The sequence below is a fragment of the Somniosus microcephalus genome, unplaced genomic scaffold (assembly GCF_052327205.1).
Source record: "Somniosus microcephalus isolate GS21.2 unplaced genomic scaffold, FLI_Smic_1.0 unresolved_chr9, whole genome shotgun sequence".
Taxonomy (NCBI): Eukaryota; Metazoa; Chordata; class Chondrichthyes; order Squaliformes; family Somniosidae; genus Somniosus; species Somniosus microcephalus.
Genome location: NW_028225187.1, coordinates 39,562,868 through 39,588,307, shown reverse-complemented (window position 1 = coordinate 39,588,307; position 25,440 = coordinate 39,562,868). Strand labels below are relative to the sequence as shown.

The 25,440-nt window shown below is 44.5% G+C and overlaps 1 protein-coding gene across 1 annotated transcript; it reads right to left on the bottom strand.

Moving 5' to 3' along the window:
- LOC147085100 (uncharacterized) lies at window positions 1–23,862 on the bottom strand. The gene is made up of 5 exons (XM_085979434.1): window positions 23,787–23,862; window positions 7,325–7,651; window positions 5,849–6,147; window positions 4,309–4,603; window positions 1–77 (listed from the first exon to the last, which is right to left on the bottom strand). The coding sequence occupies exons 1-5, from the start codon at window positions 23,860–23,862 to the stop codon at window positions 1–3; spliced, it is 1,074 nt and encodes a 357-aa protein (XP_085835560.1).
- Window positions 23,863–25,440: the final 1,578 nt, after the last annotated feature.

The following is a 25,440-nucleotide window of genomic DNA, read 5'->3' as shown; positions in this document are numbered from 1 at the left end:
TCAAAACGTGGCCTCTGCGTTGAAGGTAGGATTCATTTCATTTAAGTTGGCGGCAGCTTTTACCAAACTGGCATGTCCTGCGAATTTCAGAACAAAAAGTGTTGTATTCCATGAGACAGGTTAGATAATGATGCTCAATTTACCAGTCTCTATCAGAGATTCATTTCAATGTAAGTTCTGTTAACCAATCATTACACAAACCGGGTACACAGAAGTCTCATTTGAGTCGAGGTTCAGCTTGGACGGTCGGCCTCCTGCTACACGCGCTGCTCAATATTCAATTCCATTAGTGTCAATGGAACTCAAAATCAGGCGGGGCATGGAATGAGCGACCAATCCAGTAACTCCCTCTACTGCTACCGTCCGGGACAGATTTCTACCCGGATAAACTTAGAATTCCACTTATTATGAATTTAGGATTCATCTTTATCTCTCTCCCTTTCTCTTTGTTTCATCCCTCTTTGTGATGCCGGATATGATTTTTTTGTATTCCTGATCTGAGGAAGGGTGATCTTGCCATGGAAGGAGTTCAGCGAAGTTTCACCAGGCTGATGCCTGGGATGGCAGGAATGCCATATGAGGAGAGATTAGATCGATTGAGCTTGTACTCGCTGGAGTTTAGAAGAATGAGAGGGGATCTCATCGAAACTTATAAAATTCTAACAGGACTAGACAGACTAAAAGCTGGAAGGATGTTCCCGATGGTCGGGGAGTCCAGAACCAGGGGTCACAGTCTAAGGATAAGGGGTAGTCCATTGAGGACAGAAATGAGGAGGAATTTCTTCACCCAGAAAGTGGTGAACCTGTGGAGTTCTCTACCACAGAAGGCAGTAGAGGCCAATTTATTAAATATTTCCAAGAAGGAGTTGGATATATTTCTTAAGGCTAAAGGGATCAAGGGATATGGGGAGATAGCAGGGACTGGGTACTGAATTTGGATGATCAGCCATAATCGCATCGAATGGCGGAGCAGGCTCGAGTGGCTGAATGTCCTACACCTGCTCCTATCTTCTATGTTTCTATGTTTGGGGCTTACTAGCAAGTTTACTGGAGTCGGCCGGGAGTTTATTATTCCCCATTGTAGTAATACATATATTCATGATTTAACTCAATGTGTGTATCAAACACATGTGGTTGTATCATCATAGCAATGAAACACTTGGTCCGTTTAAGTTGAAGATAGTTAAATGATGATAAATTCTTTATTTTACCTTTTCTTTTCTGGTTCCTAATGGCGGTCGCTACAGCGACTGCTCCAGCACCCCCACCGCAATCACACAGACATTGTGAACCATCATTTCAATCGTTGATTTGGCTGTGAAATAACAGGCAGCTGCATCAGGCAGATAGGTTCATGTCTGAATTTCACCACTAATTCATTTTACACTTAGTTTCTTTTCGCAATGCTTGAGATCTAACATGTCGTCGAAGATTGGTTGTGCAGTAAACGGCACTTAAAATAAACTCAACAGCAGCAAATTTGAAGCCCTCGAGTTTAAAGGGGATGGGCAGCATGGACTCGCTATTGGCTGAGAGGGAGGAGGCGGAGAGCAGTGGAGAACGGCTGTTTTTCAGAATGCAGGGATGTATAAATCGGTGTCCCCTGGAGTTGTCATTAGGACCATTGCTCTTTCTGATATATATTAATGAACTGCACGGTGTTTCGGCAGAATAATTGCCAAGTTCCCAAATGACACAAAGCATAGAAATATAGTGAGCAGTGAGGAGCATATTAGCAGACTTTAGGAGGAAAGAGAAAGAATGGTGAATTGGGCAGAACAATGGTAGATATATTTGATGGAGAGGTTTGTGAAGTGATGCATTTTGGCAGGGAAAAAAATGAGGAGCTGCAGAATAGACTCAATGGAAAACATTTACACAGGGTGCGGGAACAGAGAGAACTGTCGATTCACATATAAACATTTTTGATGGCCGCAGGACAAGTTGAGAAGGCTGCGAAAAATGAATCCGGGACACGTTGGTTTCAAAATAGAGGCAAAAACAAGGAAGTTATGGTAAGGCTTTATAAATCACTGCTTACGCCTCAGCTGGAGTCTTGTTTACTATTATGTTCACCACACTCTAGAGAGAATGTCACGGCCTTGGAGCAGGTACAGAAGAGATATACCAGAATTAGGGAATTCAGTCATGTGGAGAGACTAGAAAAGCTGGGATTGCTCTCCTTGGAGGAAAGATTAAGAAGAGATTTATTCAAAATTATGAGGGTTTTTTATACAGTACGTAGGGAGCAATTGTTTCCACTAGCAGGAGCGTTGTTAAGCAAAGGTCACAGATTTTAATTTATTTGTCAAAAAAACAGAGGAAGGGTGAGGGGATTTTTTTTTAACTCAGCGATTTATGATCTGGACTGCAATGCCTGAAAAAGTGTCGTAAGCATCTTCGACAGTAACTTGCAGGGCTAAGGGGAAGGAGTAGGGGAGTTGGACTATTTGGAGAGCTCATTCAGAGCGCTAGCACAGGCACCATGGGCCGAATAGCCTCCTTCTGGGCTGCATGATTCTATGAATATTAGCTGTGCTGAATTTTCTTCGATGTGAATAGTGTTTGTCAGAAACAACCTGATGGTTTTTATATTCTGTAATAGTTTTAAAAGGGCGTACAATGGTTCTTATTAATACACAAACCGCATTAGTCCAAAGATGTGCGGGTTAGGATGATTGGCTATGATAAATTGACCCTTAGTGTTAGGGGGATTAAATACGTGGGGTTACGGGGATAGGGTGGGATATGTGTTGGTGTAGGGATTACGGGGATCGGGTGGGATATGTGTCAGTGCAGGCTCGATGGGCCGAAATGGCCTCCACCTGCACTGTGGGGTTTCTGTGATTTCTGTGATTCTGTGATTAAACTATTTTTGGCTTTAACCAGCGCTCAGTTTTTGCGAATTCTTCACGGTCTATCAATATTTCCTCCTCGCAAGACGAAGGGTGAAAACCGAATTCATGAGATTTACCAAAAGGGGAGAGCGGATCGGCTGACCGTTATACACGCAGCTCATTTTATTTTCTATTTGGGATTAATTTGAACTCCAGGCACAGGTGAACAATGGGTGACATTGAATTATCCACTGAATGTGCAACTCTCCCGATTTTAAATTCCATCACCTTCAGTGGAAAGGGAAATCCGGTGTGGTTTATAATGGGGGTCTATGTCAATACTGCACATTCTGCGCCATCAGCCAACTGTAAGGTTCACCTATTAAATTCAATGGGAACTAAATTCGGGCTGGGTGTATAACAGGTGACATATCCGCACCTGCCCTCTTTTCACCCTTGCCATTGAATCCACCCTCTCCCAGTTGAGGCCTTGCTCAAATTGTTTACTGTCCAAGGAGCTCCCTCGTGTACTTCAAGAAATGTGTCTATTATTCTTGTTCCGGTTGTTAAAAGGGCAGTGACCAATGCTCAGTGCCTCATTGTTTGAACTCACTGAGCCACTGGGTAAAGAAGCACCCATTTGTGTTGTTCATTGTTTGATAACAATAAATTCCTGGACCTTACTCTTACCTTTTCTATATCAATGGTGGAATCACATTTGGGAAGTAAGAGCGAATATTAGACGTGCTGGGACAAACTTGCAACATAATTGTTTAGGAGGTAATTTGGTGTCACATATTGTCTGTACTTGAGAGAACCCATGGTGTGGAGATGCCGGTGTTGGACTGGGGAGGAAAAATGTAAGAAATAACACTACACCAGGTTATATCTGCAGAGAGATAATCACAGCAATCAAAGGTGTAAATGGTGTACAAACATGTCAGTCAGTCGAGGTGTGATAAATGGCAGTTAGAAAGATTACCTGTAAACATCTGACATTATTCTCTGACTATATAAGCTGTGTTTTTATGCATCTCTCCACTTCACCTGATGAAGGAGCAGCACTCCGAAAGCTTGTGATTTCAACTAAAGCTGTTGGACTATAACCTGGTGTTGTGTGATTTCTTACATTGATAGAGCCCAGCAACTTCCGTTCCAATGGGACTGAATTTCGAGAGGGTTTGTAACTGGAGGCAGATGCGATTCCACACATGTTCCATCCCCGCACAGGTGGGATTTCACCACCTCGAATCTAGGTCAAGGGTTACATTCAATGAAACTACATTTTACCCACAGATCTCTTGGGTCTAATGCAGCTTTCTTTCGTTCCATGTGTTATTTGTCTGTTTGTCAGGATGAATTGATTCATTTATACAGTGTGGCTCCAGAAATCTCACAATGCATTTACTGCCACGAGACCTGGAGTCATTCTTTACCTTTACCCACATGTCACTGTATAAATCGCACTCACCCTTTACAGTCACCTGCACAAGTTGACTGATAGCTGATGTTAACACTGTTCCATTGACCATTGCTTTACAGCGGCAGGAGTAGGCTCCTTCATCATCCTGAGTCACATTGGTGAAGGTGATGGTGACAGAATGATCCTCTGCTGACACAGTGCGGGAGGCAGAGAAATTGGCATCACTAGCGCTCTGCAAGAAGAATATGATGCTAGGATGGTCAGTCGATCTGGTGCAGGTAATAGAGACGTTTCCACCGATTTCAACATTTCCTGAATGTATTGTTATAACTGGTTTAAAAATCTCTGAAAAAAAAACGTATTGAGGGAAGTTGACTAAATTTCATATGCTGAAGCCATTGCCATCAATTCAGTGTAGAGTTGCGCTAAGTACAATTGAGCAAGTTGCTGATGATATGATGGAGTCCTTAGAAGTCAAAATTAATGGGCGAGAAATTGGACTCGGACGGTGGCGAAAACCGAACGGTGTCGGATCGGCCGCCCGCTCTATGTAGCAACTGATATTAAGTTCTATTGACAGCATATTACTCGGTGACTGAATTAAATATCGGGCACAGCATATACAAGGTCACTAATGTGCTACCGTCAGTTTTACAACCGCGCTCCCTACCCACTGCCCCGCCATGACCAATTCCACCACAATCATTCTTCACACTTTAACTTCACGTTTGTCTTTAATGTGCTAAATGTTAGATCCATTTCAGTTTCAGCGTGGTTCGGATCCTCATAGGTAGCAGATTCATTCCTGGACAATGAGCTTGTTGTTTATTTTGCTGGCTAAGTGTATTAATTGTCGTTAAGCATTGGCAGCTGGTAATAGAACCGTCTCCAGTTACATTTCCATTGTTTTCTGTAATGGCAACACTAGGGTTCTGCCCAAGCGGTAGGTAGAATATCTATCCCAATATGACTAATGTTTAACCAGATTGTTGTCACTATTCTTACTGCTGTGTCTTGCAGAACAGGAACACACTCTGAAATAGCACATTTAAAGTACTGGGGCTTCCACAGGGGAAGCTCTACAGATATGGAGAGACAGCCACATAATACCAGTTATGAGTAGAGTTACATGGCTTGTGCCAACATTGTTGAAGGTGAGCAGAGAAGTGGCAATGCAAAAGGTTTAAGAGGATAATTCACTAGAGCAGGAGTCAGTTATTCTAATGCTTTACCAATCACAACAATTGTCACGAATAGAAGTGAAAGACACTGGATATGATCGACCAGTAACTCCACAGAGTTTCTACCGCCAGGTGATTCACCGGCGGGTTCAGTCCCATTCATGTTAATTGGACTGAATATCCGGCGGGGCAAATAACACGCGGCCAATAAGATTCTGCCCGTTTGTCGCTTCTGCCAAAGATGAAATTCAGCTGTGTAACAGCCTCATCTCTTACCAGTTCAGAAAGAGTATGTTTTGCCAAAGGATGGGGGTGTATTGTTGTTGCACGAGTGAGGAAATCATAAACTCTTTCTAGGTGTAGGAATTGAGATTTTGTTAAGTAAAGCAAAAGGAGGAAGAGTTAACTTCTACAGTTAGTAACACAGAGTTACTGAGGTGTGATAATAATTGCCTTCCGAACACACTCATCTCGTACTTGCAGCTGTAAAATCCTGTGCATATATCGGAAAGGTTGCTGATAACGATCGAGGCAAAATGATGAGGGGAACCAATATCTAGGGAGCTCAGTAACAAATTGTCCCGATAGAAAGTGAAGTTGTTAACATTGTTCTGGTCGGAATCGGAACAGGTAATGGGAGCTGAATCTCCTTTCATATACACACCCGGCTGGTGGTATAAAGAAACACTGGTGATCATCTTTTGTCCTGGAACAGGAGATTAAAAATAATACATTTGAAAGAATTTATATTCGTATCACAACATAAATCACAGCTTTCTCTAAGGCGCGAGACTCTGAGGGTCAATTAAGTTTGCGATGTGGTATAAAATGGATGATAATCAATTGACATGTCATTATACATAAAGTCAATGGAGGGAAAAGCAGGCTTGCAAGTTTTACAGGTGGCCAATGGACATCACCCAATTTACACCACCGCAGAAATGTAAAACTAGCTCTGCTATCATGGGCCACAATTACAGAGATATGCGCCAGAACTCTCAACTTCCCTAGGGGCGTAAAACGAAGATTCCCAATCATCCTTCCGTCATACCCACCGCCCGCCCCACATTATTTTATATTCCATTGAAGACAATGCAAAGCAAAAGCGAGCGGGATATATAACGGGCCGCATTCCCATAATACCCATATTATCCAGCTGACGTTGAGGCAGCCACACACAGGCAGGCAACATCAGTAGAGACGCCAACGGCATCATTCAGATGCATTTCTATTGATTTCGTCAAGCAATTCCTTTATTACATTACTGGTTTTTAGCCTGCTGCCTTAGCTCGGGTTAATTCGTTATAAATTTCTTTCCTGAAGATGTTGCAGTATTAAATCATATTGGGCGTAACACAAAACGTGAGCAATGCAATCGGCCTCCAATTATACGCACCGGGCTGTGAAACAGGCAGAAGGAGCGATGCCGCCCATTATACCGTTGCTGCCCAGGAGGAAGTTCTACCCCATAAAGACGCAGCAGGAGAACAATTCTGGAGGTCGCTACAATTTAACATGGTAACTCAGTAAAAGCATATTTTTGCGGTGAAATGTGTGTTGTGCAGAAGCAACAAAATGCTGGGAATTAATCAGTCGCCCCTTTCGCATACTGCCCAGTTTCCGTTTCCACAGAGGGTTGAGCACACACAATGAGATTTTTACCAGTTATCAGAGACAAGTTTTATAGGTAGATATTCAGTTCCATTGCAGTCAATCGATGTCAACATCAGGCGGGACCAAAAACGTGCAGCAGATTGGATAGCGCCCATTTGTGCACCAGCCCAAGAGCAACATCTACTTTTCTTCAACTGAAGGTGTTGCTGATCTCTGGAAGCCTTTATACAAAATTGGAATGGCATAAAATATCAGAAAGTATAACTCACTTTGGACAGTCACAGCATCACTGGGAATAGAGTTAATCCGGCGTCCGGACACTTGTTTCTCATAAAGGCATTTGTAGCATCCGTCACTATTGTTATTTACAGTTATTATTGAGTTAGTAAACGATTGTTGTTCCTTGTATATTTCATTGGCTGTATTGCCAGCCGGCCACCTGAGTAACCAGTGAAGCTGACCAAAAGTGTAACCATTGGCAGCTTCGCAGATAATGATGAGTTCTTCTCTGGCCAGATATACCGGATAACTGGGCCCTGTTGGAGGAGATGGGGGACTGAAACGATAGAATTCATTGCTGATGTTACACTCAGGCTCTGAATGATGAATAAGCAAATTAACATTGCATTAACACATATGATCTGGTGCATGTTCAGTGTCACAATGTTGCTGCTGTGTTAGAACAAATGTACACTTCATTACATACAGGACCGAAAATAACAGGTTCCTGGCAAAGTTTTTTCTATAATAAACGGAGCAACACAATTATAATAATACACCAGTGAATATCACGCACTTATTGCACAAACGACCGTTGTATCCCGTGGTAGTTAGAAGATTAAGATGTGATTTTATCGAAGTTATCAAGATATTATGGGTAACATAGGGTCCTAAATTTAAATAAAGGAAACTATGATGGTCTGAGGCGCGAGATGGGTTGGATTGATTGGGGAATGTCACTCAAAGGATAGGCAATGGCAAACATTCAAAGACCACATTGATGAACTACAGAATTTGTTCATCACAGTTTGGCATTAAAAAAAAACAAAAAAAGTGACTCAACCGTGGCTAACAAGGGAAATTAGGGATTGCATAAGATCCAAGGAGAGCACATATAAATTGGCCAGAAAAAGCAGTAAACCTGAGGATTGGGAGCAGTTTAGGATTCAACAAAGGAGCACAAAGGGATTAATTAAGAAAGGGAAAATAGAATATGAGAGTAAGCTTGCAGGGAACATAAAAACTGACTGTAAAAGGTTTTATAGATATGTGAAGAGAAAAAGTTTGGTGAAGTCAAGCTAAGGTTCCTTGCAGTCAGAATCAGGGGAATTTATAATCGGGAACAAAGAAATGGGGTACCAATTAAATACATATTTTGGTTCGGTCTTCACAAAGGAGGACACAAATAACCTCCCAGAGATTTTGGGGAACATAGGGTCTGATGAAAGGGAGGAACTGAAATAAATCAGTATTTGTAGGGAAATGATGCTAGGGAAATTGATGGGATTGAAGGCTGATAAATCCCCAGTGCCTGATAATCTGCATCCTAGGGTACTTAAGGAAGTGGCCCTAGAAATAGTTGATGCTTTGCTGATCATCTTCCAGCATTTGGTGCAATCTGGAACAGTAGCCATGGTTTGGAGGGTTGCTAACGTTACCCCACTATTCAAAAAAGGTGGCAGGGAGAAAACGGGGAATTACAGACCAGTAAGCCTGACAGCGGTAGTCGGAAAAATGCTAGAGTCCATTACAAAAGATGTAATAGCAGAGTACTTGGAAAACAATGACAGGATCGGACAAAGTCAACATGGATTTACAAAAGGTAAATCGTGCTTGACCAATCTACTGGAATTTTGTGAGGATGTAACTGGTAAAATAGATCAGGGAGAATCAGTGGATGTGGTGTATTTGAACTTTCAGAAGGCTTTTGATAAGGTCCCGCATAAGCGATTAGCGTGTAAAGTAAAGGCACATGGGATTGGGGGCAAGGTATTGACTTGGATAGTGAACTGGTTGGCAGACAGAAAGCAAAGAGTTGGAATAAACGGGTCTTTTTCCGAGTGGCAGGCAGTGACTAGTGCGGAACCGCAGGGATCGGTCCGTGGACCCCAGCTATTCACAATATATATTAATGATCTAGACAAGTGAACTAGATGTAATATCTCCAAATTTGCAGACAACACAAAGCTGGGTGGGCGTGTGTGCTGTGAGGAGGATGCTGAGAAACTCCAGTATGATTTGGACTGGTTGGGTGATTGGGCAAAAGCATGGCAGGCGCAATATAACGTGGATAAATGCGAGTTTATCCAATTTGGTGGCAAAAACAGGAAGGCAGATTATTATCTGAATGGCAATAGATTGGGAGAAGGGGAAGTGCAACGAGATCTGGGTGTCCTTGTGCACCAGTCGCTGAAGATAAGCATGCAGGTGCAGCAGGCGGTTAAGAAGGCAAATGGCATGTTGGCCTTCGTAGCGAGAGGGTTTGAGTACAGGAACAAGGATGTCTTGCTGCAGTTGTACAGGGCCTTGGTCAGACCACATCTTGAATGACATATGAGTAGAGATTGGGTCGATTGGGCTTGTACTCGCTGGAGTTTAGAAGAATGAGAGGGGATCTCATTGAAACTTATAAAATTTGGACAGGACTGGACAGACTAGATGCAGGAAGGATGTTCCCGATGGTCGGGGAGTCCAGAACCACGGGTCACAGTCTAAGGATAAGGGGTAGGCCATTTAGGACAGAAATGAAGAGGAATTTCTACACCCAGAGAGTGGTGAACCTATGGAATTCTCTACCGCAGAAGGCAGTAGAGGCCAATATTTTAATTATATTCAAGAAGGAATTGGATATATTTCTTAAGGCTAAAGGGATCAAGGGGTATGGGGAGAAAGCAGGGACAGGGTACTGAATTTGGATGATCAGCCATGATCTCATTGAATGGCAGAGCATGCTCGAGGGGCCGAATGGCCTACTCCTGCTCCTATCTTCTATGTTTCTATATAAATAAACTATTTCACTAGTTGGGGAGTCCAGGACTAGGGGGCATAGCCTAGAAATTAGAGACAGACTTTTCAGGAATGAAATTAGGAAACACGTGTACACACAAAGAGTGGTAGAAATTTGGAACTCTCTTCAGCAAACGGCAATTGATGTTGGATCAATTGTTAGTTTTATATTCGAGATGTTATCTTTTTGTTACCCAATTGTATTAAGGGAAATGGGTGCATAAGTTAGGTCGCAGATCAGCTATGATCTCACTGAATGTGGGAACAGGCTCCAGGGGCTCAATGGCCTTTTCCTGCTCCTATGTTCCCATTGTAAATCTTATCGCAAAATTTCTGGAAGCTGAATCGATCCAGCTTCTTAAAAGCTCAAGTTCATACAGCGTTCTATTAAAACACTAATTGTGCAAATAAGGAATTAATGCTTTAGGTAGGGCCCTAACCCTCGCCCCATCTTAAACCGAAGAACTAAGTGACAAGAAAATTGAAACTGGCAGGAAGAACTGATTCTCTTAAGATATATGCTGGATCAACAAGCGTCAACAACATCAACAAACTGTATTTGTACAGATCCTCTAAACTTGAATGATGTCCCAAGGCGCTCCACAGGAGCGATTATCAATCAATATTTGACACCGAACCACTAAAGAGGATATTAGGACAGATAATCAAAAGCTTGATCAAAGAGACAGGTTCTAAGGAGCGTGTGAAAGAGTAGAGAGGTATACGGAGGTAATTCCAGAGAACAGGGCTTAGGCAGCTAAAGGCACGGCCGCCAATGTTGGAGCGTTTAAAATCAGGGTTGCAAAAGAGGCCAGAATTGGAGGAGCAGCGAGATCTCAGACGGTTGTAGATTTCTGAAGAGGTTACAGAGATCAGGAGGGGCGTGGGCAGAGGTGGTTATGAAAACAAGGATCAGAATTTTAAGATTAACCTGGAGCCAATGTAGGTCAACAATCACAAGGGTTGATAGGTGAAAGGGCCTTGGTGTGATTAACGATACGGGCAGCCGAGTATTGGCTGAGCGCAATTTATGTAGGTTGGAAGAGAGGAGGAATAGGAATGGTCAACCATAGAGCAATAGAGTCATAGTCATAGAGACATAAGGAGGCCATTCGGCCCATCGAGTCCATGCCGGCTCTCTGCAGAGCAATACAGTCAGTCCCATCTCCCCGCTCTATCCCCGTAGCCCTGCAAGTTTATTTCCCTCAAGTGCCTATCCAGGCTCCCCTTGAAAACATTGAGTGTGTCAGCTACCATCACTTCCGTCGGCAAAAAATTCCAGTTCATCACCACTCGCTGCGTAAAAAAGTTTTCCCTCATGTCCACCCTGCATCTCTTGCCCAGACCCTAAATCTGTATCACTTAGTCTTTGTACCATCAACTATTGGGAACAACCTTTCATCAGCGAGCCTATCCAACCCGTCATAAGCTTGTACACCTCTATCAATCACTCCTCAACCTCCTTTGCTCTAATGAAAACAAATCCAGCTTCTCCAACCTGTCCTTGTTGCTAATGTCCCCCATCCCCAGAACCATTCTGGTAAATCTCCTCTGCACCAGCTCAAGAGCTTTCACATCCTTCCTAAACTGTGGTGACCAGAACTGGATACAATACTCCAGTTGTGGGCTAACCAACCCTTTAAATCGGTTCAGCATAACCAAGGTAACAAAGGTATGGGTGAGTGTTTCAGCAAAAATATGCGTTGAGGTATGGGCAGCTGAGAGAGATGGGAATGGAGGAGGGTCGGCTGAAATGAACAAGCACATCATTAGTGAGGCAGAAAAGTATCTTCAAACACGGCTAAAAACAGTAATTTCAATCACTGGTTTGGATGCCATGACAATCTCGTCACCAATTATAAATTTATGGCAGTGCGATAAATATGGTATATTGTATTTGAGCTAAAATCTGTATATGTTACCATTCAATTCCCGTAGTATCTTTAGCTTTAAGAACAGCAGTGCTAAGCCAAGTATTTCAAGGAACACTGATTATTCATTATTGGAGATGGCCCTGAGATCTCGGAGGTGAGATGGAGGATAGAAGACTAGAACTATATCCAGATGTATGGGTGTCGAAGTACTTTGAAGGGGTTCCCATGTAGTAGAGCATGCAAGGGAATTCTTTGGGCATTGGTTGCAGAAGTCCTTGCGAGCACTGGGCGAATTCTGGGGTCTGGGATCACTGAAAGTGCAGCCACAATGTATGATATATGAGAGAGCGAGAGGGAGAGTGAGATTTCCCGGTCTGTCAGCATTGAGGATGTTCCTGGGATCAGGAAGAGTTAGTAATCAGGTTTTGTGGTTTCTGCAAACTGAGAACGAGGCTCACTATCGGAGATGGGTGAGGACTGATGAGTTTAGTAAAAATATAAAAGGACAATCTGCTTGGTGATTATTAGCAGGTTATTGCGAATTAGGATATTATAAATTTAATTGGTTGTTCTACACATCACATGTCCTTATGGAGCATTTCACTGTACATACTAAAGCCTTGGATTAGTAATAACTTGAATTAAAAATAATAATACGAAGTTCCCTTCGGAGCTCAGCGTTGTAAATGTTTACATGGAGAGTCTCAACCTTAAGTGTGGAGAAGCACCACTCAGAATAAATATAAAAACATAGAAGATAGGAGCAGTAGTAGGCCATTCGGCCTTTCGAGACTGCTCTGCCATTTAAAGAGATGATGGCTGATCATCCAAATTCAGTACCCTGTCCCTGCTTTCTCCACATATCCCTTGATCCCTTTAGCCTTAAGAAATATAACCAACTCCTTCTTGAATATATCTAATGCACTGTCCTCTAGTGCCTTCTGTGGTAGAGAATTCCACAGGATCACCACGCTCTGGGTGAAGATATTCCTCCTCATCTCTGTCCTAAATGGCTTACCCCTTATCTTTAGACTGTGACCCCTGGGTCTGGACTCCCCCGCCATCGGGAACATCCTTCCTGCATCCAGTCTGTCTGGTCCTGATAGAATTATATAACTTTCAATGAGATCCCCTCTCATTCTTCTAAACTGCAGCCCAATCGACCCAATGTCTCTTCATACTTCATTCCTGCCATCTCAGGTATCATTCTGTTGAATCTTCGCTGCACTCCCTCCATGGCAAGATCCTCCTTCCTCAGATAAGGCGACGAAAACTGCACACAATACTCAAGCTGATCTGATCAAGGCCCTGTACAACTGCAGCAAGACATCCTTTCTCCTGTACTCAAATCCTCTCGCTATGAAGCCCAACATACCCTTTGCCTTCTTAAGTGCCTGCTGCACCTGCATGCTTACCTTCAGTGACTGGTGCACAAGGACACCCAGGTCTCTTTGCACTACCCCTTTTTTTAATCTATTACTGTTCAAATAATAACCTGTCTTCCTGTTTTTGCCACCAAAGTGGATAACCTCGCACATATCCACATTATACTGCATCTGCCATGCATCTGCCCAATCACCCAAACTGTCCAAATCATACTGGATTGCCTCTGCATCCTCCTCACAGCACACACTCCCACCAGCTTTGTGTTGTCTGCAAACTTGGAGATATTACATCTAGTTCCCTCGTCTAGATCATTAATATATATTGTGAATAGCTTGGGTCCTAGCACTGATCCCTGCAGTAACCCACTAGTCTCTGCCTGCAACTAGGAAAAAGACCCATTTATTTCAACTCTTTGCTTCCTGTCTGCCGACCAGTTCTCTGTCCAAGTCAGTACCTTATCCCAATCCCATGTGCTTTGACTTTTCACATTAATCTCTTATGCGGGACCTTATCGAAAGCCTTCTGAAAGTCCAAATACACCACATCCACTGGTTCTCCCATATCTAGCCTACCAGCTACATCCTCAAAAAATTCCAGAAGATTATTCAAGCATGATTTACCTTTTGTAAATCCATGTTGAGTTTGTCTGATCCTGTCACTGTGTTCCAAGTGCTCTGCTATTACATCTTTTATAATGGACTCTAGCATTTTCCCCACTACCGATGTCAGGCTTACCAGTCTATAATTCCCTGTATTCTCTCTGCCACCTTTTTTTTAATAGTGGGATGACATTAGTTACCCTCCAATCCATGGGAACTGTTCCAGAATCTATAGAATGTTTTAATTTGACCAGCAATGCATCTACTATTTCTCGGGTCGCTTCCTTAAGTACACTAGGATGTAGATTATCAGGCCGTGGGGATTTATCAGCCTTTAATCCCGTCAATTTCCATAACACCATTTCCCTACAAATACTGATTTTATTCAATTCCTCCCTCTCCTTAAACCCAATGTTCCACAACATCCCTGGGAGGTTATTTGTGTCCTCCTTTGTGTAGACATAACCAAAGTATGTATTTAATTGGTCTGCCATTTCTTTGTTCCACATTATAAAATCTCCTGATACGGATTGCAAGGGACCTACGCTTGACTTCGCCAATCTTTTTCTCTTCAGATATATATATAGAAGTTTTTACAGTCAGTTTTATGTTCCCTGCAAGCTTACAATCATACTCTATTTTCCCCCTCTTAATTAATCCCTTTGTCCTTCTTTGCTGAACCCTAAACTGCTCCAAATCGTCAGGGTTGCTGCTTTTGCTGGCCAATTTATATGTCCACTCCTTGGATCTTATGCTATCCCTAATTTCCCTTGTTAACCACGGTTAAATCACTATTTTGTTTTATTTTTATGCCAAACAGGGAGGAACAAATTCTGTAATTCATCCATGCGATCTTTAAATGTTTGCCATTGCCTATCCACCATCAACCATTTAAGTAACGCTCCCCAATCCATCCTAGCCAACTCGCTCCTCATACCAGCATAGTCTCCTTTATTTAAATTCAGGAACATAGTCTCTGTGTCAACTACTTCACTCTCCACCTTAATGACGAATTCCATCATAATATGATCGCTCCTCCCTAAGGGATCTCACCCAAAATTTTGCTAATTAATCCTTTCTCATTACATAATACCAAGTCTAAGATGGCCTGATCTCTCGTTGGTTCCTCGACATATTGGTCCAGGAAACCATCCCGTATACACTCTAGGAATTCCTCCTCCAAAGTATTGTTACTAATTTGGTTTGCCAATCTACATGTAGATTAAAGTCACCCATGATAACTGCTGTGCCCTTATTGCACGCATCTCTAATTTCTAATTACTGTGATTCCCAACCTCAGCATTAATGTTTGGTGTCTGTATACAACACTCACTAACGTTTCCTGCCCCTTGGTATTTCTCAACCCTACCCATACATATTCCACTTTATTCAGAGCTAATATCCTTCCTTACTATTGTGTTAATCTCCTCTTTAACCAACAATTCTACCCCACCTCCTTTTCATTTTTGCCTGTCCTTCCTGAATATTGAATACCACTGGATGTTGAATCACAGAATCACAGGAACCCCACAGTGCAGATAGAGGCCATTTCGGCCCATCGAGCCTGCACCGACACATATTCACCCGATCCCCGTAACCCCTACATCAACACATATCCCTCCCTATCCTCGTAACCCCACGTATTTAATCCCCCTAACACTAAGGGTCAATTTATCATAGCCAATCAACCTAACCCGCACATCTTTGGACTCCCAGTCTTGGGCACCCTGGAGCCATATCTCCCTATTCCCAATGACATCATATCCATTTATACCTATTTGTGCAGCTAATTCATCATCCTTATTAAGAATGCTCCTTGTATTAAGACACAAAGCCTTCCGGCTTGATTTTTTAACACTCTTAATGCTTTTAGCATTATTATTTAACGTAGCCCTGCTTGATTTACACCCTTGATTTCTCTGCCTTCCACTTCTGCTTTTCTCCTTCCTGTCTTTCGTTTCTATCCTGGCTTCCCTTTCCACTGTCTCCCTGCACAGTTTCCCAACCTGCTGCTATTTTAGTTTAACCCTCCCCAATAGCACTAGCAACCACTCCCCCGAAGACATCGGTCCCAGTCCCGCCCAGGTGCAAACGGTCCAGTCTGTACTGGTCCCACCTCCTCCAGAACCCGTTCCAATGTCCCAGGAATTTGAATCCCTCCCCCTTGCACCATTCCTCTAGCCACATATTCATCTGAAATATCTATCCATTTCTACTCTGACTAGCATGTGGCACTGGTAGCAATCCTGAGATTACTACATTTGAGGTCTTATTTTTAAATTTAGCTCCTAACTCCCTATATTCAGCTTTTAGGACCTCATCGCAATTTTTACCTATATCTTTGGTACCTATATGCACCACGACAACTGGCTGTTCACCCTCCCCCTCCCCCTCCAGAATGCTTTGCAGCCGCCCTTGACCCCTGCATCAGGGAGGCAACATGCCATTCTGAAGTCTCATTTGCAGCCGCAGAAACGTCTATCTATTCCCCTTACAATGGAATCCCCATCCCTATAGCTCTCCCAATCATGTTCCTCCCGTCCTGTGCTGCAGAACTAGACATTGTGCCAGGAAGTTGGCTGCTGCTGCCTTCCCCCGATAAGCCATCTTCCTCCACAATATCCATAGTGGTATATCTGTTTGAGAGGGGGATGGCCACAGGGGACCACTGTACTACCTGCCTGTGCCTACTACTCTGCCTGGTGGACACCCCTTCGTTTCCTGCCTGTGCAGCCTTTACCTGCTGTGTGACCAAATCCCTAAATGTGCTATCCACGATGTCCTCTGCATCACGAATGCTCCAGTATGTACCCATTCGTAGCTCCAGTGCTGCAATTCGGTCTGCCAGTAGCTGCAGCTGGATACACTTCCCGCACACATGGTTGTCAGGGACACAGGAAGTGTCCCTGATTTCCCACATAATGCAGGAGGCGCATGCCACTGGGCCCAGCTGTGCTGCCATAACTTACCCTTTAATTAATTAAATTTAATTAAATCAAATCAATACCACTAATTACACTACAATTAAATGATATACTCAATTGCCCTTGTTTATTAGCACTCCCCACTACACAACAGAGACCTTAGAAACAATAACCACAAAAATTATGATCTTCTAACCTTTATAAACTATTAATCTTCACTGTCAAAATATAGAGTAGTATAAATACTCACCTGGCCGTACCCAACCAATCAGCTGCTTCCTCTTGGCCGCGTCACTTTTTGAATCGTGACGTGGCTCTGGAATGCTGCCACCGGCATTCTACATTAATGACTTGGATGAAGGGACCGAGTATAATGTAGCTAGGTTTGCGCATGATACAACGATGGGTGGGAAAGAAAGTTGTGCAGAGGACTCAACGGATCTGCAAAGGGATATAGACAGGCTATGTGAGTGGGCAAATGTTTGGCGCATGAAGTATAATGTGGGAAAGTGTGAGGTTGTCAACTTTGGCAGGAAAAATAAAAAAGCAAATTATTATTGAGATTACAAAATGCTACAGTTCAGAGTTTGCTTGGGGTCATTGTGCATGAAACACAAAAAGTTAGTCTGCAGGAAAAGCAAGTAATCAAAAAGGCAAATGGTATGTTGGCATTTATTTCAATGGGGGTTGGAGTATAAAAGCGGGGAAGTCCAGCTACTACTGGGGAGATTATTGGTGAGAACACACCTGGAGTACTGCGTACTGTTTCGCTCTCCTTATTTAAGGAAGGATATACTTGCATTGTAGGCAGTTCAGAGTCGATTCACTAGGTTAATTCCAGAGATGAGGAGTATGACTTATGAGGAAAGGTTTATAATTTTCGGCCTATAATTATTGGAATTTAGATGAATGGGAGGTGAACATATTGAAACATATAAGATGCTGGGGGGCTCGAGAAGTCAATGGGGAGTGGATGTTTCTCCTCGTGGGGAAATCTAGAAATCGGGGGCGTAGTTTCAGAATAAAGGGTCGCCCGTTTAGAACTGAGATGAGGAGGAATTTCTTCTCTCAGAGGGTCGTAAACCTGTGCAATTCCCTGTCCCAGAGAGCCGAGGAGGCTGGGTCATTAAATACATTTAAGGTGGAGATAGCCAGATTTCTGCAAGATATGGGAGTGAAGGGTTATGGGGAGCAGGCTGGGAAGTGGCTTTGAGCCCTAGATCAGCCATGATCTTATTGAATGGCAGGGAAGACTCGAGGGGCCCAGTGCCCTATTCCTGCTCCTATTTCTTATGTTCTTATGTACTTATGACTCAGGCAGCTGCTACACAGACCCAGAGAGCTTCTAAACAGACAAAGGCACCTCTACACAGACTCAGGCAGCCTCTACAAATAAATAGACAGCATCTAAACAGACCCAGAGAGCTTCTGAACAGACACAGACAGCTCCAACACAGGCCCAGACAGCATCTAGACCGTCATAGACAGCTTCTACACAGGCCCAGACACCTTCTAACCAGACCCAGACAGCTCATACACAGACCCAAACAGCTTCTAAGCAGACCCTGACATCTTCTTCACAGACCCAGACAGCAACTACACAGAACCAGACAGTTTCTACACAGACGCAGACAGCTACCAAACAAACACTGGCCGCTTCTAAACAGACACAGACAGCTCCTACATAGAACCAGACAGCTTCTAAACAGACACAGGCAGGTGCTAAATAGAACAGACAGCACCTGACAGAAGCAGATAACTTCTACGCAGACACGGACAGCTAGTACACAGGCACAGACAGCTTCTAAACAGACAAAGACAGCTTCTACACCGACCCATACAGCTTCTACACAGACCCAAACATCTTCATCACAGACACAGACAGCTTCTGCACAGACCTAGACAGCACGTACACAGACCCAGACAGATTACACACAGACACATACAGCTTCTAAACAGAAAAAGACAGCTCCTAAACAGAGACAGACAGCTGCTACATAGAACGAGACAGCGTCAACACAGACCCAAACAACTTCTAACAAGACCAAGACAACTCCTACACAGACCCAGACAGCTTCAAAACAGACACAAAGAAAGCTCCTAAATTGAACCAGAGAGCTCCTACGCAGACCAGGACAGCTTCTACAAAGGCCCAAACAGCTTCTACACTGACCCAGACAGCTCAAACACGGACCCAGCCCACTTCCAGACCGACACAGACCACTTCTTAACCTACATCGACCAAGACAGCTTCTACACAGTACGAGACAGGCTCAAAACAGAGCCAGACAACTACTACACAGACCAAGACAGCTTCTAAATTGACCGAGAGAGCTTCTACACAGAAGCAGATTGCTCCTACGGAGACACAGGCAGCTCCGAAACAGACCGATACAGTTTCCACACAGACAGCTCCTACACAGACAGAGACAGCTCCTACACAGACACACAGATCTTCTAAACAGACACAAAGAAAGCTCCTAAAATGAACCAGACAGCTCCTACACAGACATAGACGTATTCTGCACAGACACAGAGAGCTTCTACACAGACACAGACAGCTCTACACAGACCCAGACAGCATTTACAAATACATAGACAGCTTTTAAAGAGACCCAGAGAGCTTCTAAGCAGACCCAGACAGCTCCGACACAGGCCCAGACAACGTATATACAGTCATATACAGCTTCTACACGGAGACATACACCTTCTAACCAGACCCAGACAGCTCCTACACAGACCCAAACAACTTCTATGCAGAACCAGACATCGTCTTAACAGACACAGACTACCGCTACACAGACCCAGACTGCACCTACACAGACCCCGACAGATTCTACACACACTCAGACAGCTTCAAAACAGACACAGACAGCTTCTAAACAGGCACAGACAGCTCCTACATAGAACCAGACAGCTTCTGAACAGATATGAACAGGTCCTAAATAGAACAGTCAGCACCTAGAAAGGTGCACACAAAACATAGAAACATATAAGATAGGAGCAGGAGAAGGCCATTCGGCCCCTCGAGCCTGCTCCGCCATTCAATGTGATCATGGCTGATCATCCAAATTCAGAACCCTGTCCCTGCTTTCTCCCCATGTCCCTTGATCGCTTTAGCTTTAAGAAATATATCCAACACCTTCTTGAATATACTTAATGAATTGGCATCCATTGCCTTCTGTGGTAGAGTATTCCACAGGTTCACCACTCTCTAGGTGAAGAAATTCCTCCTCATCTCTGTGCTAAATGGCTTACCCCTTATCCTTAGATTGTGGCCCCTGGTTCTGGACTCCCCGGCCATCGGGAACATTCTTCCTGCATCCAGCCTGTCCAGTCCTGTTAGGATTGTATAGGTTTCAATGAGATCCCCTCTCATTCTACTAAACTCCAGCGAGTATAAGCCCAATCGACCCTATCTCTCCTCATACGTCATTGCTGCCATCCCAGGTATCAGCCTGGTGAATCCTCGCTGCACTCCTTCCATGGCAAGAACATCCTTCCTCAGGTAAGGTGACCAAACCTGCACACAATACTCAAGGTGTGGTCTCACCAAGGCCCTGTACAACTGCAGCAAGACATCCTTGATCTTGTACTCGAACCCTCTCGCTACGAAGGCCAACATACCATTTGCCTTTGTAACCGCCTGCTGCACCTGCATGCTTACCTTCAGCGACTGGTGCACAAGGACACCCAGGTCTCATTGCACTACCCTTTTCTCGATCTATTGCCGTTCAGATAATAATCTGTCCCCCTGTTTTTGCCACCAAGATGGATAACCTCGCAATTATCCACATTATACTGCATCTGCCATGCATCTGCCCAATCACCCAACCTGTCGAAATCATACTAGAGTTTCTCGGCATCCTCCTCACAGCACACTTGCCCACCCAGCTTTGTGTCGTCTGCAATCTTGGAGATATTACATCTAGTTCCCTCGTCCACATCATTTATATATATTGTGAATAGCTGGGGTCCTAGGACCGATCGCTGTGGTACCCCAGTAGTCACTGCCTGCCACTCGGGAAAAGAGCCGCTTATTCCAACTCTTTGCTTCCTGCCTGCCAAACAGTTCTCTATCCAATTCAATACCTTGCCCCCCAGTCCCATGTGCCTTAAATTTACACGGTAATCTCTTATGCAGGACCTTATCGAAAGCCTTCTTAAAGTCCAAATATGCCACATCCACTGGTTCGCCCTTATCTATTCTACCAGTTGCATCCTCAAAACATTCCAGTAGATTAGTCAATCAAGATTAACCTTTTGTAACTCCATGTTGACTTTGTCCGATCCTGTCATCGTTTTCCAAGTGCTCTACTCTTACATCTTTTATAATGGACTCTAGCATTTCCCCCACTGCCGATGTCAGACTTACCGGTTTATAATGTCCCGTTTTCACTCTACCACCTTTTTTGAATAGTGGGGTAACATTAGCTGCCCTCCAATCCATGGTAACTGTTCCAGAGTCTATCGAATTTTGGAAGATGACCAGTAATGCATCGACTATTTCTAGGGCCACTTCCTTAAGTACCCTAGGATGTAGATTATCAGGCCCTGGGGCTTTATCGGCCTTCAATCCCGTCAAATTCCCTGACACCATTTCCCTACAGATACTGATTTCTTTCAGCTCTTCCCTCTCATTAGACCCTATGTTCCCTGGCATCTCTGGGAGGCTATTTGTGCCCTCCTTTTTGAAGACAGAACCAAAGTATGTAGTTAATTTGTTAGCCATTTCTTTGTTCTCCGTTATAAATTCCCCAGATTCTAACTGCAAGGGACCTACACATCACTTCACCAATCTTTTCCTCTTCACATATCCATAAAAGCTATTACAGTCAGTTTTTATGTGCCCGGCAAGCTTACTCTCATATTCTATTGTCCCCCTTTTAATTAATACATTTGTTCTCCTTTGCTTAATCCTAAACTATTCCCATACCTCGGGTTTAATGCTTTTTCTGGCCAATTTATATGTCTTCTCCTTGGATCTTATGCTATCCATAATTTCCCTTGTTACCCACGGTTGAGTCACAATTTTTGTTTTATTTTTATGCCAAACAGGGATGAACAAACTCTCTAGTTCATCCATGTGATCCTTGAAAGTTTGCCATTGGCTATCCACCGTCAACACTTTGAGTAACATTCCCCAATCAATCCTACCCAACTCACGCCTCATACCATCGTAGTTTCCTTTATTTAAATTCAGGACCCTAGTCTCTGAGTCAACTACTTCACTCTCCATCTTAATGAAGAATTCTAACATATTATGATCGCTCCAAACCAAGGGGCCTCTCCCAACAAGTTTGCTAATTAATCCTTTCTCATTACATAATACCCAGTCTAAGATGGCCTGATCTCAAGTTGGTTCCTCGACATATTGGTCCAGGAAACCATCTCGTACACATTCCATGAATTCCTCCTCCACAGTATTGTTACTAATTTGGTTAGCCCCATTTATATGTAAATTAAAGTCACCCATGATAATTGTTGAGACGGTATTCCACGTGTCTCTAATTTCCCATTTGGCTGGAGTGATTAAGTTTCGTAACAGCCCGTATGTCCTTGCGCCCATTGGATTTAGAAGTGCCGCTGCCTTTTTATCATCCTCTATTCAATTCGCTGTGCAATATACCTCCACTCTTTCCACATATATGGTCCAATCCTCTACATCACTATCGAAAGCAGTAATATTGCCAGTCTTAGGCATCCTGAAAAAAAAATGGCGCCTCCCGCGCTTTCCTTTCTTCCCTGCCGAGAAAAAATGGCGCCTCCCGCACTTTCCCACCGCTGCCGCTGCTGACAATGCTGTTCTCCGTGGTTTATATTTATACAGATATTTTTAATAGTTGGAGACTCATTCCCGCCGGACTCTCTGGGACTTTTCCCTCCCTCTGCTTGGTCCGAACGCCGACCTGCTTTGCAGCGCTGGCCGTCTCCTGAGTGATCCACCCTCCGTCTCTGTCTGCCTCCGCCTTCGCTGCTCAGCCCCGCTGCAGAGCCAGCCGATTGAGCCTCAGCCCGCCGCCCAGGAAGGATTATTGCAGTACCTGCCAGCAGCCCGGCTAGCTGGTGAAACCAGAGTTTTTTCATTTCTTTTTCGTCGACCTTCGTCTGAGGAATCGATCTCCTTGAGGTGCTGCCGAATTGCAGGTAAGTCCGTTTCCAATTCGTCGCCACTGTTGTATCTGTGTGTTAATGGAGACACGTAATGCAGGAGTTGGTTTAACAGGTGTTTACTGAACAGCGTCTGGAGGTGAACTGACAGATACAAGACACTATACAGGCTTATATAGCCCGAGTGGCCACTACCGGCATTACAGTACACAGGGGCTCTTAAAGGCACATACACCACAGTGATCACCCATTCTCTTCTTCCCTGTGCAGCCTTTACCTGCTGTGCGACCAACTCCCTAAACGTGTTATCCACGATGTCCTCAGCATCGCGAATGCTACAGTATGTAGCCACTCACAGCTCCAGCACTGCAATGCGGTCTGTCAGTGGATGCAGCTGGATACACTTCCTGCACACATGGTCGTCAGGGACACAGGTAGTGTCCCTGATTTCCCACATTGCGCCGGAGGTGCATACCACGGGGCCGAGCTCTCCTGCCATGACTTACCCTTTAATTAATTCAAATTCAATTAAATCAAATCAATCCCACCAATTACACTACAATTAAATGATATAATCAAGGGCCCTGGTTTACCAGCAGTCCCTGCTAAACCACAGAAACCCTGTAAACTATAAACCACAAAATTTACGTTTGGAAAAAAGGAGAAAGAGAGAAATACTCACCAACCAACCACTTACCTGCTTTCTGGTGATGTCACACATCGATTACTTGTTACTTCTCGCTTTCCCTCCGTCTGAGCTCGGAGATTCGTACTCCTACCTGCTCCTCGCTTCACTACTCCAAACAATTCCGCTGCCACTGTGGGACCTACCTGCTCCTCGCCTCTTTGTATCACCGCTGCCACCTTGCTCCACACAGGTCCGCTGCCCCGAGTCTGGTGGCAGCATTTTCTGAGAATAGGGAATCCCGCCGCTGATCAATGTCTGTGTCTGAATGCTTCGGCTTTCTCAGTAACCAGATGTCAGTTTCCCCAGTCCCGGAAAACCCAACACCAACTCCGTCAGCCCCAGGATATCAGTTCACTCAACAACTCTGCAAGCAAAGAACATAAGAGAATTGGAACAAAATCACTGGGCAAGGCAAATCGGACAGTAATTCTGTTACTAGCAACAACCATGTACAGTAACGCCGGAAGTGCCATATAACACACTGGCCTAGAAATTCACTTGGGCGCGGGCAGCTCGCTCGCTCCCAAAAGTTAGCGCTGGGCGGGGAGACATTAGCGCACGCCGTATATTCGTCTTCTGCGCCCCAATTCGGAAGCGGGCGCTATACCAGGGTGTGCCCGCCTCTGTTTTGGGCGCTGCAACTGAATATCGGCGCGCTAGTTGCCGCAGCACCACCCGATGCGGTGCGGCAAGCTGCGGTACTGCAGGCCTCCTCCTTCTCTTAAGGGGGAGGTGCCTGCAACGACCGGAGCCCCGATTGCGAGTGCCGGCAAAAGAGCCCGGCACAACGGAGAAGTGATGGGCTCCACGGAAACCAGCTGGCAATGCTGCGGGGGGGGGGGGTGGAGGAGGCTGGGGAAGGAGGTGCGGGCAGGCGGCCGCCGAAAAAGCGGCCGGCCGCACCTTCCGCTTTAAAGCGCCCCACTATGGCAGCAGGACGGCCCCGTTTTCTGGTCGCTGTTTGCGCCCGCTTCGGAGGAGGTGGCCACAAAAAGATATGGGGATCGGCGCGGTTTCAGGGCGTTACGGGCCACCGCGCACACCGATGACGTCATCGGTCCCGGCGCAGCGCTAACGGCTACCGCCGCCAATACCGCTGCACTCAATTTCCGCGCTACCACCCCGCCGGTGCAAAAGACCTCTTTAGCCGCTAAGTGGGCGCAAGGCCCACTGAATTTCTAGGCCACTAGATTTAATTTAAAATAATGCACTTAATTTAATTTAATTTCATTTACTTCTATTTAATTAGTTTAATTTAATTTTGTTCAACTTAATTTAATGTTACTTTTTTTCAAACTGATTTCAGTCGCTATGGAATTTTGATGCTGCAATTTACATTGATAACAACACTGGATATTCCTGTGACATGTTGGAACTCCAGGGCGCTTCACCTGTCCATGATAATCAGGTGTCTATGAATTGCCTCCATCTGCTCGAACTTTAGCTCACAGTTTCTGAGCTTGAGGAGAGGCTGGAGTCACTGCAGGGCTGAGAATTTGCGGAATCACATGTTCCAGGAGGTGGTCACTCCGCAGCCACAATGAGTTCAGGAGGACAGTAAGCTGATGGCCATCGGCAGGGTGCGAAGAGGCAGGTGGTGCTGGGATCCTCCGGGAGTGTGGCACTCTGAATCATGGGGCCGATTACAGACCAAAAAGGCGATTTTCTTCTGCATGCAGGCGGCATGGCTTAGATATTGAATGAATATTTTGCATGTTTCTTCACTAAATAAAACGATGCTGTCAATGTTCCAGTAATGGAGGTGCTAGTAGAGAATTTGGGCAGGAAAAATATAAA

Bases quoted from the DNA above. Each gene is read 5' to 3' on its own strand.
- LOC147085100 (XM_085979434.1), bottom strand. From the start codon at position 23,862: ATGCTGCCACCAGACTCGGGGCAGCGGACCTGTGTGGAGCAAGGTGGC. The intron at 7,652-23,786 runs GTAGGTCCCACA...TTCATCATTCAG, and splicing joins TACAAAGAGGCGAGGAGCAG to AGCCTGAGTGTAACATCAGC. The intron at 6,148-7,324 runs GTGAGTTATACT...CTCCTGTTCCAG, and splicing joins TGATGCTGTGACTGTCCAAA to GACAAAAGATGATCACCAGT.